At 43.1% G+C, this 16865-nt stretch overlaps 2 protein-coding genes across 3 annotated transcripts in view; one reads left to right on the forward strand and one right to left on the reverse strand.

Annotated features, from left to right (window-relative positions):
• bchs (WD repeat and FYVE domain containing 3 bchs) overlaps positions 1-16865 on the reverse strand; it is a 35750-nt gene that overhangs the window by 4579 nt on the left and 14306 nt on the right. For both annotated transcript variants that reach the window (XM_014231718.3, XM_014231726.3), the window contains exons 2-22: positions 14096-14641; positions 13748-13993; positions 12429-12783; positions 12181-12367; positions 10131-11474; positions 9055-10061; positions 8789-8943; positions 8296-8720; positions 7019-8226; positions 5734-6962; positions 5265-5653; positions 4947-5205; positions 4149-4862; positions 3924-4073; positions 2014-2232; positions 1666-1945; positions 1459-1589; positions 1289-1392; positions 925-1225; positions 247-858; positions 4-181 (exon numbers count right to left, since the gene is read on the reverse strand). In XM_014231718.3, coding sequence (XP_014087193.3) covers positions 4-181; positions 247-858; positions 925-1225; positions 1289-1392; positions 1459-1589; positions 1666-1945; positions 2014-2232; positions 3924-4073; positions 4149-4862; positions 4947-5205; positions 5265-5653; positions 5734-6962; positions 7019-8226; positions 8296-8720; positions 8789-8943; positions 9055-10061; positions 10131-11474; positions 12181-12367; positions 12429-12783; positions 13748-13993; positions 14096-14374 — 9772 coding nt within the window. In that variant the 5' untranslated portion in view covers positions 14375-14641. The remainder of the gene's footprint in view (positions 1-3; positions 182-246; positions 859-924; positions 1226-1288; positions 1393-1458; positions 1590-1665; positions 1946-2013; positions 2233-3923; positions 4074-4148; positions 4863-4946; positions 5206-5264; positions 5654-5733; positions 6963-7018; positions 8227-8295; positions 8721-8788; positions 8944-9054; positions 10062-10130; positions 11475-12180; positions 12368-12428; positions 12784-13747; positions 13994-14095; positions 14642-16865) is intronic.
• Positions 12775-13731, forward strand: LOC106615502 (uncharacterized). The gene has a single exon (XM_014231740.3). It carries the CDS (start codon positions 12869-12871, stop codon positions 13454-13456), a length of 588 nt encoding a protein of 195 aa, XP_014087215.1. The 5' UTR covers positions 12775-12868; the 3' UTR covers positions 13457-13731.

A 16865-nucleotide genomic window follows, 5' to 3' on the forward strand; every position in this document is an offset into this window, starting at 1 on the left:
TACCATTTTCATCCTGCAGCGAGAGACTCTTCATTTGCTTGAGTATATTCAGTTTACCGTCATCCTTTGCATCGCAGGAGTTCTCACGGTCCGTGCTAGTCGGACGATCTTGCGAACTCACTTCGGTGGCGCGTTTGAGCTTACGTTCGATGGGCACTTGTGTGTACTCCAAGGACCACATCTGCGTTAAAAAAGTGGTATTTAATAAACAATATTATTTTCGGCAATTAAAACATTGCTACACACCCGCACCACACCGTCGGTCGAACCCGTAATCACCACATTCTCTTGATCCCATTCACGTATCTGTGAAAATGCAACACACAAGATCTGCTGCATGCGATCCGCACTGCCAACACATGTGTTCACCATCGCCAACGGATCACCATTGATGGACCAAACATGTAGCCACGTGGCCGAGCAGGTCGCTATGTCGCCAGTGAGATCATTGATCGCGACAGCGGCCACAACACCCGCATGACCACGCAGCTGCCGAACGAATGTGAAGCGTGTCATATCCCAAACGATGGCAGTGCCATCACGAGACCCTGATATTACGACATTATAAGCGGCGCTTGCCGCCAAACAAGTCACGGCATCGGTGTGGCCATGCAACGAGTTGCGTACAGTGAGACTCTTGCGATTCGCATCGAATTTCCAAATCGTCACGACCGAGCTTGTGCCGGCGGTGACAATCATTTTACCATTGGGACATGCGCAACAAAGTATCTCACCCGAATTTTGTGCGGCCGCCTCGGAGACGAATGAAGCGCGATCGGAATCGTATAGACCAATGCGCAACGAGTGATCGGCAAAGCCCCAGGCGATGTACTTCGTGTAGGAGGGTGGCATCATAACCTGTGGTACGATATAAGTCGTTCATATTTTGGGGGAACAAATTTTTTTTCATTAAATTTTCTTCACCTTATTCTGTTCGACGGCAAACACAGTCTTATCGGGTTGTAATATCTGACCAACGGGTCCTTTCAGTTCCTTAATTGGCTGCAGGCTCGGTTTAAGATTATTTAAATTATGGAAGAATAGACGTTCCGATTGTAAAACGGTGGTATTGCCTTGTATTAAAGCGCCCGGATCGATTAGTGTGGAATGTCGTGAGTTGGACATTTTCTTAGCTGGATGCGCCTTCTTGAAAAGCTGCTTGGGTATCTGACCAAAATTATTGATAAAACCGATGGTGGCATTCTTCTTTAGCGGATCATCGATGCTAAGGGAGTTGTAAATTTTTTTATAGAAAAAATATTTTTGCTAAAAAAAAAATGTGACTTACTTGTAAATATCTACGTTTCCCTCGTAGAAGAGATGATGGAAAACATTCACTGCCTCCACAGCAGCGGGTCCTTGTTGCTTGCAACCAAATATCAGATCAATCCACTGAAAGTAGTGTGAAAAAATATAAAGATCTCTCTTTTACGCCTGTTTGCATCACGTGGCACTCACCAAATGCAGATTCTGACTGACATAATCGCACTCTAAGGCACTCCGATGCACGCGTATAAACTCGCGTGGATCCTGTTTAGCCCAAGGTGGCAGTATGACATGATTCAAAGTCTCGCCGTTTTGTTTTGTGCCTGTTTTTAAAGAAAATATTGTATATTAAAGCAGCTCAAAAATATGTCCGCCACAGTTTTTATGTTCACTACTCACCCAAATCAAAGTTATTGCCATTACTCAAAAACTCCGGTAGGTAGAAAAATTCCGGTATTAACTCTTTCACATCGGCCATATTAAATTTGGATGCAGAGAGCCATGCCTCTCGTATGCTATGAAACATGCGATCGGCCAAATCGAAATGACCGCCTTGCAAACGTAAAAAGTGCTGTGTGAATGGTTCCAAACGCACCAAATATGAACAAACAATCATGGCGGAACTGTAGTGGGTGCCATAATGATAGGGTGGCGTCTCACCGTGCGGATCATCCCACTCCTTATGGTTGCAAGAAAACAGTAGAAAGTTGCGAGCACAAAAATTTAATGAAATAAGTTAGTCTTTACCTTAAAACGCTTCTGGAACTGCTCTAAGCGCTCTTCTGATTGCGCGCCCATTGGCTTGGAGAAGTCACGGAATGTCTTCGGATTTGACAAATCCAACTCTTCCGATTCATAGTCAGCGACTATCCAAGGGAAGACTGGATATTGCATGAGATCATTGTAGGAGCGGCCAGCCAGCGTATTCAAATGCATTAAGTATTGGAAGTTGGAGATTTCGCCGCGCTATAGAATAGAAGTTATAGAAGAGGTTAGGAATCTATGAACAATATATTGTTTTATTAAAAATTTTACGTTTCCAAAATTATTTTAATTTTGATGACTATAATTTTCATCGCAGAAAGAAGATTTTATTGAAAACCATTTTTTTAGGACCACCAACTGTTTCTGTCAAAAGCATTTATTTTTTTTTACTATCAAAAAAGGCCAGCAATGCTTTTTTATTTTTTGGGAATCCCTAAGTTTTTATATTTTATGTTCTTTTCTGAAAAAAGCTTTTGCTTTTCAAATCGGAATCCTTACACTATGTCCAATCAACAATATATATCTATGTTTATATAAAGGGTTTGATATTAATAATCGATAGAAAACTCGATGATTTAAATATTAGTGATCAACATTATTTTATTTTTAACTCTTACTCTGAACGATTATCTTAATAATCGATATTTTTCTTATAATCGATATTTTAAATGATCGAATAATTATCGAAATAATAAATAACTCGCTGAAAAAATAGCTCTATTTTCTCAGCTAAATGTATCGATTATTTATAAAATCGATATTTTATTTTACTTATAATTAATAACTTGGTGAGCTAATAGTTACCAATTTTCCGAACTAAACATATCGAATTTTTATAAAATCGATTTAAATTTATTTAACTAGTTAATAGGGCGGGGCGAAAAAACAATTTTTTCTTTTACTTAGCCTGGCGGTAAAATCGGTAGATTATAAACTTATTGGAGAAAAAAAAAATTTTTTTAACATCTAGGGGTGGCGCGGCGCACTCAGTTTTTAAGTAAATTTTCGAGTTAAAATTTTTATTTCGAAAAAAAAATTTTGATAAGTGTTCTAGAAGCTGTGGGGAGTCCTTTTTATGGCCAATTAACAGTTATCAACTTAAAAAAAATTTTTGTGGTCATTATCGGAGTTTAAAAAACGGCTTAAACGACAACAGGCTTTCCTTAAGCGTTGAAATAAATTTTGAGTCAAAAACCGTCTCATTCGGTATATTTTATATAAACGTGAAGAGTTTAAACCAAAAATTATTATTTTTTGTCCAAAAAAAATTTTAACTCGAAATCTGCTTTAAAACTGAGTGTGCCGCCTCTAGGGGTTAAAAAAAAAATTTTTTTTTGTTCAAAAATTTTCTTTTTTTATAATCTACAGATTTTACCCCCAGGCTAAGCAAAAAAAAATTGTTTTTCGTTCCACCCTACTAGTTAATAGAGTAAGTTACCTTGAAGACTAATAATTGGTGTTATTTCCTTATTATACAAAATATATGCACTATCGCTTAAAATATCGATAACTTATTAAACATTTCAATTCTCTTCTTGATAGAAATTTATCTAAATACTCTGTAACTGCCGCATTCCCGCATTAGGCATATCGATTATTTATTTCATTTTGTTAATTATTTATCGATTAAAATTTATCGATAACATGTAAAACATATCGATATTTTATTACATAGTTGAATTCTCTTTTCAATAAAAAAAAGTCTCGAAAGTACAACCTGTATATTATAATGACTCCACGATAGTGATCAATATCTGAATAGTTATGTGAAGCTTCATACTATTCACTAAAGTTCTTAAAATTCTTAATTTCACTTCTGAATTGGTTAATATCCATCTATAAGTTGTTGTCAAAGCAGCCTCATCTTCTCATTAATTCAAGACTACACTTACCACCCAACGTTGCGTGACCGACGTCTCGCCAATGAGACTACTGAATATGCCCGATGTCTGCTCCACGCTTGCTGTGCGCTTTTGTCCCGCCACCGATAGCTGTGCATTGTCGTTGATGGCCGTCGCCTGTGCCATGAAGCGTTGATAGACCTGTTGCCAAAAAGAAAACCGAAAATTAAAATAACTTTATTTACATAAACCCCCGCTTCACATCCTTTCACGCACCTTATTCCTAACTTTACGCGGAAAGCTCAACAAATAGTTGCGCCCATCTTCCGAGAAGACTTCCAAAGCAATTGGCTGCAGTAAATAGCGGCGCTTATGCACCTCCCTAATCTCCTCATAAGCAAATTTCGAACACTGACGCGCCTTTTGCGTGCGCGTCGGACCACCTGAGTTCGGTATGATTGGCTCGTAAGCGCCGGGTGGCAATGTATCAATATCGCGTATTTCGCGATTCTTTAACAATGTGAAACCATCGACTATATAGCAATGCTCCTTACCGAACAGCAACAGACCCTCGAAGGTGTCCAAACCCTGTATGCGCGCACAACGAAACATAAATGAGATTTTCTCCTGCTCTTCCAGCAGCCGCAGGAATGTCTCATTGTCGGACATCATGGAGGTGTCCTCTTCTTCCTCATCTTCTTCGGGTGCGCTCGTGTCTATGGATTCTTGTGGATTTTGTAAGCTTTTTGTAGCTGCCTCTGTGGGTGAGTGTGGTGGTGGTGGTGTGCCGCCGCTCGCCTGTGTTTCGGAGTTTTGATGCTGCGCGGCATGTGCATGCTTTGCATTATTTGCTTCCACTGAGTATTGTTGTTGTATCGAGTGTTGTTGTTGTAGGGATTCGGTTTCACAGAGTATGCGCGGCGGTTGCTGACAATGTGTGTAGTAGATTTTACTATCCAAACTGGTGGCCACCTTGTATTTTAATTGACGCTGTTGAGAGCGAAAGATAGACAGAAAGAAAGAGAGCGTTATTAATTGTTGATTTTTATGATCAATCAATTCCGTTACACTTACATTATCTGGCAAATCGATTTCTGGTCTGTAGGGATAAAGCAAATAAAAGAGCTCATTGCGCATTGTCTTCTTGCGCATGCGATGCGGTCCCTCTGTCGTATCCAAGATCCACTTGTCCAGCGAAGAACTACCCTCCGGACCCCATAGACCGCGTTCGCGTGTCAACTCCGTCTCCGATTGTGTCCAGTCTTGATAGACGTAACGTTGCGTATGCTGTTGCATTTGTATATACTGCTTGCAGCGTAGTTCCCAAAGATCTCTGCAGAGATGGAAAAATATTTTTAGTATTCCCCAGGTATCTATTTCCCAAGTACTTACTTAATCAGTTGTACATGTATGCCTGTGCAATCGAATGCATTTTCTTTGCTCATTGTCGATTTGGTGCGCACGAGCTCATCCTTTTTGACTTTCGTACGGCTCGCCAGGCGCGTTAAGCCGCCTGTAACTTTCTGTATTTTCGATTGTATCTGATTGTGTATTTCCCAGGGTATGCGATAGGAGGCCTTACGCTCAGCATCGACATAATTAAACCAGAGTTTGGAGGCTAGCTCCATAACCTGCTCGCGTGTGCTCTGTAAATCGGGCGCTTTGGAACTGGGTGGCGGTGGGGTAAGCGAAACTTTGAAAACCTCCTCGATGGCGGGCTTTTTGCAAACATATAGTTCCTCCCAGACGCGAAAAGCGGCGCCCACTATCAAATTGCGACCCTGAGTTTGAGAGAGAAAGAGAGAGAGCCAGAGATTTGGTTTGTAATATTATATTTTTAAATTATACAAGCTAAGCATACCTGCAACTGATTGAGATCCTCATCCTTCGGTTCGACTGTGTCGGTTTGTGGATTAACATGCCACGTGGTATTTCGGCTGGTCGCCGGCTCCAAAATAATCTTCATATCCGATGTTAATTGCAACAGGCAATAAGTGAGGCAACCGATGAACTCCAACTCATGATTGCCGGCGCCAAAAATGAGCAAGCGATGTGTGATAATGTTATGTAAAGCCTCCAGCACACTCATCTGCTCCGTTATGGACTCTGTGGGTCGCGAAAGCAAATAAAGTATTGTGCGATTGAGTGAGTGATGCAGCTGTTCGATTGTCAACGAGGAGGAGCGACGCTTCGCTTGCGCTATCAGCTTTATGACAAAGTCAAAAATGTCATGTGGATTGCGTGTTAAGCAACCCTGCCACATTTTATCCACCACGCGCGCCGTGAAGTAGAACACATTGGGCGCTATATGTTGGGTATGACTCTGCAACAACGGCACAATGGACAGCGCGGCCTGTTCGCCCACCAAAACATCCGCGGCGAGCAGATGCTCCATCAAAGCGGTAATAATTTCTGTCTGATACTCAACTTGTAACGTCATTTCCGCTGACTCGGGTGAAGCGTCGAGCACCAGATCAATGACGGGCGTCGTCTTGCCATGCATATTTAAGCTCAGCGAATCGACCACAATCACACGCAGAAAATCAATAATACATTTGCGCACTGGATGTTGTGTCAGCTTATGCGCCGGCGCGCTGGTTACGCTATGCGCGTGCAGCAAGTAAGCGCCCGTGCCGTTATCGGTGGGTGTTGAATTACCGCTATTCGGTTCGGAATCATTGCCAGCATCCTTCGAATTGGGGAATAGCACAGCAACCAATGATGTGATGACATCGCCAGACATCATGACGGGCATAAAATCGGTAACATTCTGATATAAATTGAAGAGCAGCTGAATTATTGTCTCTGGATGGCTATTCAGCCACTTGGCGCACTCTGTAGCGTGCACAATACCGCGCACCATGCCGAGCAACACGCACACAGCTTCAGGGCAGACATTCATTTTTGGCAGCGGCGCATTCGAAGAGGGTGGTGTGCCCCATAGGAAATGACGCACGCGATCCAAGTCGAATTTTGTATGCTCGCTGGCCATCATTTTCACCGGTTGACCCATAATCAAGGCGGTGATGAGAAAATATAGTTCGGGCACGTCGAGATGATGTGTGAGCAGCCACTCGAGCATTTGATAACCTGTAAGAGTTTTAAATTACAAATTTGATAGAAAAATATTCAAGTGACCAACTCACCTGGTATGCTTAGCGCCGTGGTGCGCACTTCACCGGCAATCTGCGTCGGCAAATGCTGTACAACATTAGCGGTGGTCACAATCACCGAACCAGCGTTACTCTGCGTGCCCGTGTTCAGCTGTGGCGCGCCCAGTGCCAACATTTTCTTCTGCGACACCATTTCTGTGAAGCGCAAGTAACCGCCATTATGTGTGGAGTCGCGAAAACGCACCATGAAATTCTCGTTGGCGCAGACGACTACCAGTATGCGTACCGCAATTATAACCGTAGTGAAGTGTACATGCGGCTGCATGAAGAGCAGCAACCAATCCATGCCTAGCGTCTTAGAGATGTCATCGCAGATGATATAGTTCACTGTGTTGCGTGGCGTGAAGAGCAAACCATGCAGCAACGAGAGGCAGCGGTTGCGCAGATAAATGTTCTGCGCCATGAGTTCATGCTCGGTGACACCAGCGGCGTTACCGTTAATGCCCGCTGTGGCGCGCATGCTCGGCAATATGAGCGCTTTCTCGATTTGTTCCGCTTTCGGTAGCTTAGCGGCGATGTACTGGCCGAAGAGCAACAGATCGCTGTGTCGTGGCTGACCGCCGAGCAAAGTCTCAATCAGATTGAAGAGTATTTCGCGCGTTGAGTGATCCTGTATGTCGATTATTATGTGTAGCAACTTATTGAGCAACTGCAAGTTACCCATAATCTTAACATTCTGCTTCTTCTCGTTCGATTCAATAGCGAGTTCAAGCAGATGCTCCAGCAGTGAGCGCAGTAAACCATTTGGCGCATTATGCCAAATTTCCAAGTCACACAGCAGATCTTGGAATGCGGTAACATTCGGTATGGCCGACATATCTTGACCGCTACTCACAGTGCCTACGAGCCCAAATGTCAAATGTAGTATGTGTGAATTGAGCAGATTCTTCTTCTTCTTGAAGAACATGCCCAACGTTTGATAACAACGTTTACGATCCATTTCGCTTTGCGCCGCGCGATTACTACGCACCACACAGGTGAGCGCCTTTACACCGGCGTAGAGCGATTCCACATCCTGCGCCATGGCGATAATGCCCAACAACACATTGCAACCGCCCACAGTGTCGATCATAGCGGAGACGGGGTGTGGACTGAAGACGCGCACGCCCAAATAGCCAACAACTACGCCGCCAAGTGAGCGTCCAGCGCCTGCCAAGTGACCGGCGGAATTGTGCAGTATTCTAGAAAAGAAAATAGCAAGGAAAGGTAAGTCAAAGTCAGCTTTTTAATATAAATTGTTAGTGATTTACCTGATAGGCGTGGCGTTCTCATGCGAATTCATGCCCAACACCTTGGCGATTGACTTGTTATCCACGCGACTGTAAACCTTGCGTATTTTCACCAAAGTCAGCTGTGACACCGCCTTCGCATTCAGACCCAAGAGTACACGATCTTCTGGCACCAAGGGCGGCAACGGCTCGCTTTGCTTGCCTAACTGTGGCGCTTGCAGTGAACCCATATAATGCGGTCCCAAGTTGTAGATGGTGTGCACAGTCTGTTGAGTGAGCACGTCTTCCAGCAAGTGACAGACGCCCTGCTTCCAGCAGAGACGTGAGTAGCGGCGCCAAATTGGCGGTGTACCGATGTACCCGTAGACTTGACTGGCCACGGCGAGATTGACCGAGCCAGCACCGGGGTTTTGTGAAATATAATGTAGCTTCTGTGTGTGCATGGGCTAAGGAGAGAGAGTGGAGAAGTGAGATTGAACTTTGGGTTTTACAAGATCTGTGAAAGCAAACTTACGGTGCCGTCCAAGTAAAGTGAGAGACTAGAATTCTTCAAGACTGCGCGGTTGAGTACTACCACCAGATTATGCCATTGGCCCTCGTGCAGCAAATCAGGACACCAAATGCGTGCGCTGCCGTCATCTGAGCCTTCGGGTTCCCAGTCGCCGAGGCCTGAAAGAGTTTCAAAGATCATGAATTGTGGCAGATAAGCTTTAAAAATACATCCACAAATAATAATACTGTTTAATTTCTTTGTTGTAACCTCACTTTTACAACACTTACTTTTGCTCGGCGTCACTAGCGTTTCCTGCGTGGACACCACAATCGCTTTATCACGCGCCGACAACAATATGGACAGACAGACCAAATTCTCTTCGCGCGGATTGTGTATGGTGCGCACCAAAGTCAGCAGACGAACGCAATGTGGATCTGTTTTCGGATCGGAGAATTTCTCCACACAAAACCAGGTAGAGTATGTAAGTCCCGTTTGTGGTGGAAATATGCGATCTCCAGCGCCAATGCCACCAATAGTGTTGGCATCGATAGTACCACCGGTGGTTGCGGTAGCTTGTGGCGCCAACGACGGCAAATACAAGCAACCGAAACCCTCTGCGGACATATCCATCTCCACGAAGGGCGGCAGCGTGCTTGAGCCGTGCGCTCGAAAATCACGCGGTGTTGTCATTGAAACCAGCGTCTTGATACGCGTCAGCGGTACTGGGCCACCCATGCGATAGGGAGTGCGCAAATCAATGTCGGCGCAAGAGAGTGGTTCGCCAAGACGCAGAAACTCCCGCAACTCTGTGGGTTGTAAAGCCTGCGCAGCCAAACGCTCCAGCACATACTGCATGGAAACGTGCAGCGGATTAGCTTCCTCTGAGAGCGCATTACGCGCAATCTTTAACAGCTGCTCGGCGAGTCCATAGTCGCACATGATTTGTTGATTGCGTTCGTTACGCACCAACGATTTGATAATCTCGCTAAGATAAACTTGCAGGTTCAGCGCTAGCATGCCGCTGGTTTCGTGCTCGATGCTTGGTAGTAGTTGCAGCATGCAGAGCACAACGCCGGGATGCACAATGCGCGGCTCTGGTGTAGGCTGTGTCAGATTCAATTGATTTGGGTGCGCCGGCGGCAATTCTTTGCTGGGTGAACGCGTGTGTGTGTCGCTGAAGAGCGTTATGACGCCAGCCAAATTTGGTGTTTCAAAGTTGTCCAGGGCGATGCTGTACAACAGGCGGTAAACTACGCAGACGTAAGACAATGAGCGCGGTATGTCCGAGTTGAAGCTGTGAGAGTTAGAGACAAAAAATATAGTGGACTCGCATCTATACAAAAAAGATCGCGTAAGTACTCACCTAAAATTCAATATATCGCCCGCGAATACCTCATGAAAGTATTTCTGCATGGCGCTGTCATTCTTGTACTCGCTTTTAAAATCATGTAGCTCAGTGGCGCTGCCAAAGCAGCCCAACAGCCGCAGCGTGTCGCACAGTGAGGCGGTGCAAATCTCCTGATGAAAGAATTTCGCATTAGCCGGCTCGAAGCGCATCGCCGTCGCCAGTGTTTGACAAACAATTTGCAGCAATAATATCAGATCATCCTGTGTAATCAACTGCGCGTCAGGCTCTACATTTGCCAACGGCTCATCACACAACTTGCCATCGAGCGAGACGAAAACGCTGGTGAGATACACGAAACCACCCACCTTTCGGAACACAGTGCGCGTGCGGTGCGAGTCTTTCAAGCAGCCCAGCAGCATGTTGAGTATTTGTATTTTGAACTCCACCTGATATGGTGGCACCGCATGCATGACGGAAAGTATGAAGAGCATGTCGTCATCACCGCCCGCCGATAGTATCAGTTCACGTATGATGCCCAACGCTTGTGGGCGACAATGCTTGAATTTCACTAAATCGTGTGTACATTTAGCGCCGCCGCATTCACGAAACACGTTCGCGTTATTGTTACTACCGCTCAGCAGTATGGTGAGCGCTTCGAGCACATGCTTACCCAGCGTATCGGTGAGATCCTCTAGATCTTCCGCCGTGGGCACAACAACAACGTTCTCATCGCAGTTCGTTATCTTACGTACATGATCGGCATAACGGTTCAAGCAAGTGACAAACACCTCAAGTATGCCGACCTCAAGATAGACCTCCTTGAAGACCGCATTGTGTCGCAGTATATTGAGTAGCGTCTTCAAGCACAGTATGCTACAGCTAGTCGAATGATTGTTCTTCAGCAGCAGTGAGAGGCTTATCAACTCCTTACACGGTACAAAATTCAATTGGAACACAATGAACTCGAGCAAATCGAAGAATTTCTCTTGTATCTGTGGACCCTTGAGGTGTATGCGCTCTGTGAACTGGCTGAGCGTATTTTCCGAATCGAGTATGAAATAATTGGCGTTCTCCGAGTGATAGACACGCGATATGGCGTCGAGTATGGTGCAGCAAAGCGCTGGTGAGGTGGACTTCAGGAAGACCGTTTGCAGCACTTGGAATGCGTAGATGTTGCGTACGCAGGTCTCACGTGAGCTCGCTTGTGGCATTTGAAAGTTCTGCATTTTGAAAAGCGTATTCTGCACCTGTGGCGGACGTAGCTCATTGAAACCGCACATGCAAAGCGAGGAGATCATGAGGACGAGATTACGTATGGCTGCCTGTACTTCAATGGAATGGGTGCGCGTTGTGTCGAATCTAAATGAGAGGAGAAGGAGACTATTTAGAAAACATTACAATGTTAGTTAAAAGAAGATCTAAGGTCTAAGCTATTTTCATGTAGGTTTCTAGAGGGTTACGATGTTAAACCACTGAATTGAACTCAAACAAATTTTGAAGAACGCTACTAAAGTTTTTGGCTGGATATAAAGCTGGATCTACTCCGGTTACGCAAACACAACTCTATTCACGACGGATTTCATGTAACGATGGATCAAGGAAATAAGTGCTTTAAGGAAGAATATCTTCTTGGAACACTTTTATAAACTTGGATCTAATAAAATCCGGTTACACAGAAACAACTGTCTTAAGAACGGAACGATAATAGATCGATCGATCGAACGATGGACTATAAATAAGGCTTTTTAGGAAGAAAAGCTTCTTGGATCACCTTTCTAAACTTGGATTTATTAAAATTCCGTTTAGGCAGAACCATGGGGGCGGAACGATAATAGATCTCTTCAAACGATGAGCCGAGGAAATCAGAGTTTTAAGGGAGAAAAGCTTTTCGGATCACCTTTATAACCCAGAATCTATTCCGGTTACACAGAAACGACTATTTTAAGAACGATTTGATAGTAGATCTCATCGAACTTTGGACCAAAGAAATTATTGTATTAAGGAAAGAAAGCTTTTTGGATATCTTATAAAAAAACAAAACCCAAAACAATCGCTTTTAACTTACTTGAGCAAAAAATCGCTGAGAAAGAGATATCCCTGTGATGCTTTGAAATCGTCCAGTAATATTTGTGACACTTGACTAGAATCCTTTAGGAAGCAAAAAACGGTAACAAACATTTCGACAATCTCCAGCGGATTGCCGAAGCTCAAACGTTGCATATTATCCACGCATAAGGCCATACAGCCTTTGGCTGAAAGGAAAAAACGAAAAATTTAATAAAAATCAATACAACAACAATGGAGATGGCTTACAATGTATATAACTAACAACGGCATCGGTCAGGCCATGCCGCGAGATGGTCGTCAATATTTCCGCAGCATTTTTACGCCAAACAATATTATGCGTCGGACACGGCGATGTGATGGCCGAGAAGAGCAGCGTCAGATCGTCCATGCGCGCCAACTCCTCGGCCGGATAGGGATATGAGCAGAGCTTAACCAACAGCTGTACGAAGACCTTTTGCAGCAGCGTGCGACGCTCTAAGGCATTAAAGTCGCTTGCCGACTCGCCAATACCCGGCGGCGGATCATCCTCCACAACAGGCAGATCGAAGAACAAATACAGACATTTGACGAGCGTAGACGGCACGGCGGCTGCTGTCATAACCTGTATATTGGACAAAAAAAAAAGTACAGAAATCGAATAATTTTTAAAAAAGTAAACAGTTTCTGATAGTCAAAAACAACAATAAATGCAAGAAATCTGGTGTTTCTTCAAGTTGCTCGAAGTGCTGCTGGGCATTGTGTGCCTCACATTTCACGTTCTCGGCTTTCTGCACACGGAACCGCTACCACACAACCTTTTCTACTGCGGCACATTTGCCAGCTTCACAGTCTACGCAGCCTTTGGCATACTCAACAACTTGTGTGGGCATGGTCGCACTGCTACCATCGAAGCCATAGCCACAACTTTGGGTGCTGTGATGCATTTCGCCGCCTCGCTGCTTTCCATGTATCATGCGGAGCAAGACTTTCATTTAATGTTTCTCACCGATACGGAGGAGCCGAAGCATCGCTACTTTTTCTATTGTAAGGCGCAAAGTATTGCCGCTCTGACCACAGGTGGCATGTATATGTTGCATGCCACGTACGCCTACGATGCTGGTTTCATACGTTTCAAGCGTGAGTTGCGCAGTGGGGTCGCGAGTGATCAAGAAACCGAAGATGAGGAATCGCTACAACGCTATAGAACGCATATTGAGATGTTTGTGTGTGGAAAGTGGGTTCATAAGAAATTGTTGCGCTTCAAGTGGTTCCAAGAATTAGCCACGAAACCATGATTGCAATTTTTCAACTTGAAAAGCTTATTTGAGCTTTTGAAAAGCTTTTTGTATTAAACAAAAATATTATATAACAATTGAAAATGTGCTTTATTTGAGCAAAAGTGTAGTACAGTCTGTATCGAAGAACTTCGAGTACTCAGAGCCTACAGCTTTGTTGAGGTCGGAACGGGAAAGCACAATTCATATATAAGTATGTATTACGAATAATTTGTTTATAACACAAGCTCTCTTATTTAAAATAATAAACCCTTATTTAAAATAATAAATCCCAATATGAACGAACATTACCTGTATCAACGACACATCGCCGTTGGCCAATAAATTCAATGTAGACAACAACATCCAGCCGCTGCTCGTCTCCTCGGTCGTTTCGATTTCCAAAAACTTAACAATCGCTATAGACGCGGCCTCGGTGCTTTGATTTGAGGCACGTTTTCGTATCTCGCTGACCATCAAACGTGAAACTTGCTGACAAAAGGCCACCACATCCCAAAACTTTTCGCTCATATCCGCAGCCGGGCATGTGCTAAAGACCTGTATCCGCGAGCAACATGGAACAAAAGAGCGAAAGAAGAAAATTGTGTTTAGTTAGTTTAGCTAAAAATAACTTTTAGACATGCGTGTTGCGGGTGGTACCTTGCAAAATAACGGCAGCATCTGATACAACTTCATGTCCCTCTCATGCTCGCTGAGCGCCTCCTTCGGATGTGTGTACTCATTGAAAAGCTGCTTTAGTGTGTGTAAACTAATTTGTATGCGTGCATCTGTGGCAGCGGTTATCTCATCGCCGACACGTGCACCGCCTGTGTTGCTGCTGCCTGTTATATTGCCATTAGCGGTGGCACCTGCCGCACCGGCTGTGGGTGAACCACCCGTAGCACTATTATTGCCACGTAATTTACGCATCACGTTCATGGTTGCCGCTTAACGGTCGGATCGTCGAATGCGCGTGTATGTGTGACTTTTGTGGTGTTTCTCTGTGGCTTCAACTCCGTATGCGGAGCAACCGCAGCCACCGCTAACACCACAGCGTCTTTGCGGTCGATTTTGCTCTCGTGTGTGTAAGTTTCTGTATTCGGGAGCGTGTGTGGGAGCACCTTCGGGTGTGGAATGAAACCTTACGTTGATATTAACAGTTATTGATTGTTTGGTTTTAGTTTGCTTGTGAACACCGTATGTAATCTGAGAAAGAAAAGTAATGACATTTGTGTTGTTGTAAAAAGAATATATCACATGAGCGTTACTAGTCTTAAATATAAAATATTTCGTGGCATTTCCAAGCACTTAGTCACCCATATTTTACCGCATACAAATAATAATTAAATCGACTTAACTGCAAGCATAAGTCTTTTCAAACATACTGCAGGACTCACTCCCAGAGGATTAAAGTTGAATGTAAGTGAAACTACAAAAATAAAGCAATAAAAATAAAAGCAAATTATATACTACCATATCTTGTATACATATGGTATTTTACCCTCATAGCGCTGTCAATATTTACTATCGCGAATAAAATCAAAAGGGAGGCAAAATACCAAGTTAATACCCTTGTGGCAAACCGCATTCGTTGCAAAGTCACAAACACAGAAGCCAAGCGAGTTCATGGAAAATTATATTGATTTCAAAATAATAAAATGGGATTTGTACATTTGTGTAAAGCAATATGCTGAAAGCGAAAACAAAACAGAAAAAAAAATAGTCTGAAAGTGTTTTTGTTTTGCAAAAAACAATAATTCCAGTGTAAGTGTGACGCTGAAATGGACCAAAACGTGTGTCGCAGTCTCTTCACTTGTGGCCGAATCAGTTTCGTAAATAATTTTCCTTCTTTCTCTAAGTCGCCATTTTTTCTAAGTACTGGATTCCAGGAATTTTCAGTACTGGAACTCTGGGGAATTACTGTCCTTTTTAAATACCATTTCTACATTCCAAGACCATGACCACATTCCAAAGAGCTGACTAATTTGAGTGAGAATTTCAGTTTATAGAGAAAGAAAAGTCTATATTTATGTCCAACGAAAGGATTGTCACTTCGCAAAATCATGTGCGGTTAACTAAAGAAATCTTCATGGTTTGCCATACTTTGAATGTCTCTTATATAGAGGAACTAGTTTTAGTTTAAAAAAGCTATATAAAATTACTCATGGGACTACGCACCCAATTATTCTAAGTTTTATTAGTGCGAGTCGATCTCATTTCAGTAAGAAAACTTGCAGTTCAACTAGAATGATATATGTTGCACTTTTATTAATTTTTTAGATCTGTCTTCAATTTCTTAACTACTGATCTTGTATGAAGATGAGTACTCTTAGATTTGAGAGTAAAAGAGCGTCCGATTTTTTTGACTTTAGTACTGCTTTTACTCCATAAGTTCTGATTGTTTGATAGTATTTTAGGAAGCTTTTTCTCTTTAACCGTTTTTTTTTAGATATAGACAAATACTTGAATTTTACTAAAAGAGAGGTTTTACCCCAAATCAGATATAGACAAATACTTGAATTTTACTAAAAGAGGGGTTTTAACCCAAATCACAAGGTTCCTACCAGCGCCAGTCATCCTGAAAGATGATGGACTACGTATAGGCACTACATCTGATACTGCTAAAGACTATGCATATGGTCTATGCATAGCGCGTTTGCCCACCAAACTAACTTAACTTTGAGCCAAATCTAATAGGATTTTGCAGAGCAATATTGTTTTACAATTTAAAGTTGTACAAAAAGTTGTTCTAGATATCAGCTATGTTTTCAAGGCATTTTATAACCCAAATGTGTAATATGAAGGCCTGGCGTCTGGCAGAAAAGGCAGGCTGTAGTCTCGGAACCCAATATTATTTACGAAGACACAGCTATACCAAATTGCAGAAACATAAATTATAGAATCTAAAGATTTCAAAAACGCGAAATCGAAGGCCGGTCTATGTATTGGCTCTCCTTTGGATTATCAAACAACTTTCAATCAACAATCTAATTGAGCAATTTAAAGGTTTTCTGGGTTTTCAATCGCCATGTTTAGCAGTACATAGCTCCCATAATTCCCTCGCATATCGGTCTATCGTACAACCCTGCTTACTAGTCTAGCGCTTTGCTTATACATACTTGTAATAGCATAATCAACTTTAAGCCCACAGGCTGTAAAGTCACTAACTACTAGTTGTACTCATGCTGAGTAATCTTATCACAAGCCTGACTGCATGTAATGACTTTACTATGTTAATTTTCCAGACGACAAACATATGCGTTACCCCTGAAACGGCGACTAAATTACGCTGTGGCATGACGTCTGCGTTGTTTGCGTGCCTGTGACGTGAGCGAGTAAATTGATTTAAGCCAAGGCGGCTCTCATACCTACAAGTAGTACATCTAAGTAATTATGTATGTGTGAACATAAGCTGTAGTAAAACATATTT

This window comes from Bactrocera oleae, chromosome 3 (genome assembly GCF_042242935.1).
Source record: "Bactrocera oleae isolate idBacOlea1 chromosome 3, idBacOlea1, whole genome shotgun sequence".
NCBI lineage: Eukaryota > Metazoa > Arthropoda > Insecta > Diptera > Tephritidae > Bactrocera > Bactrocera oleae.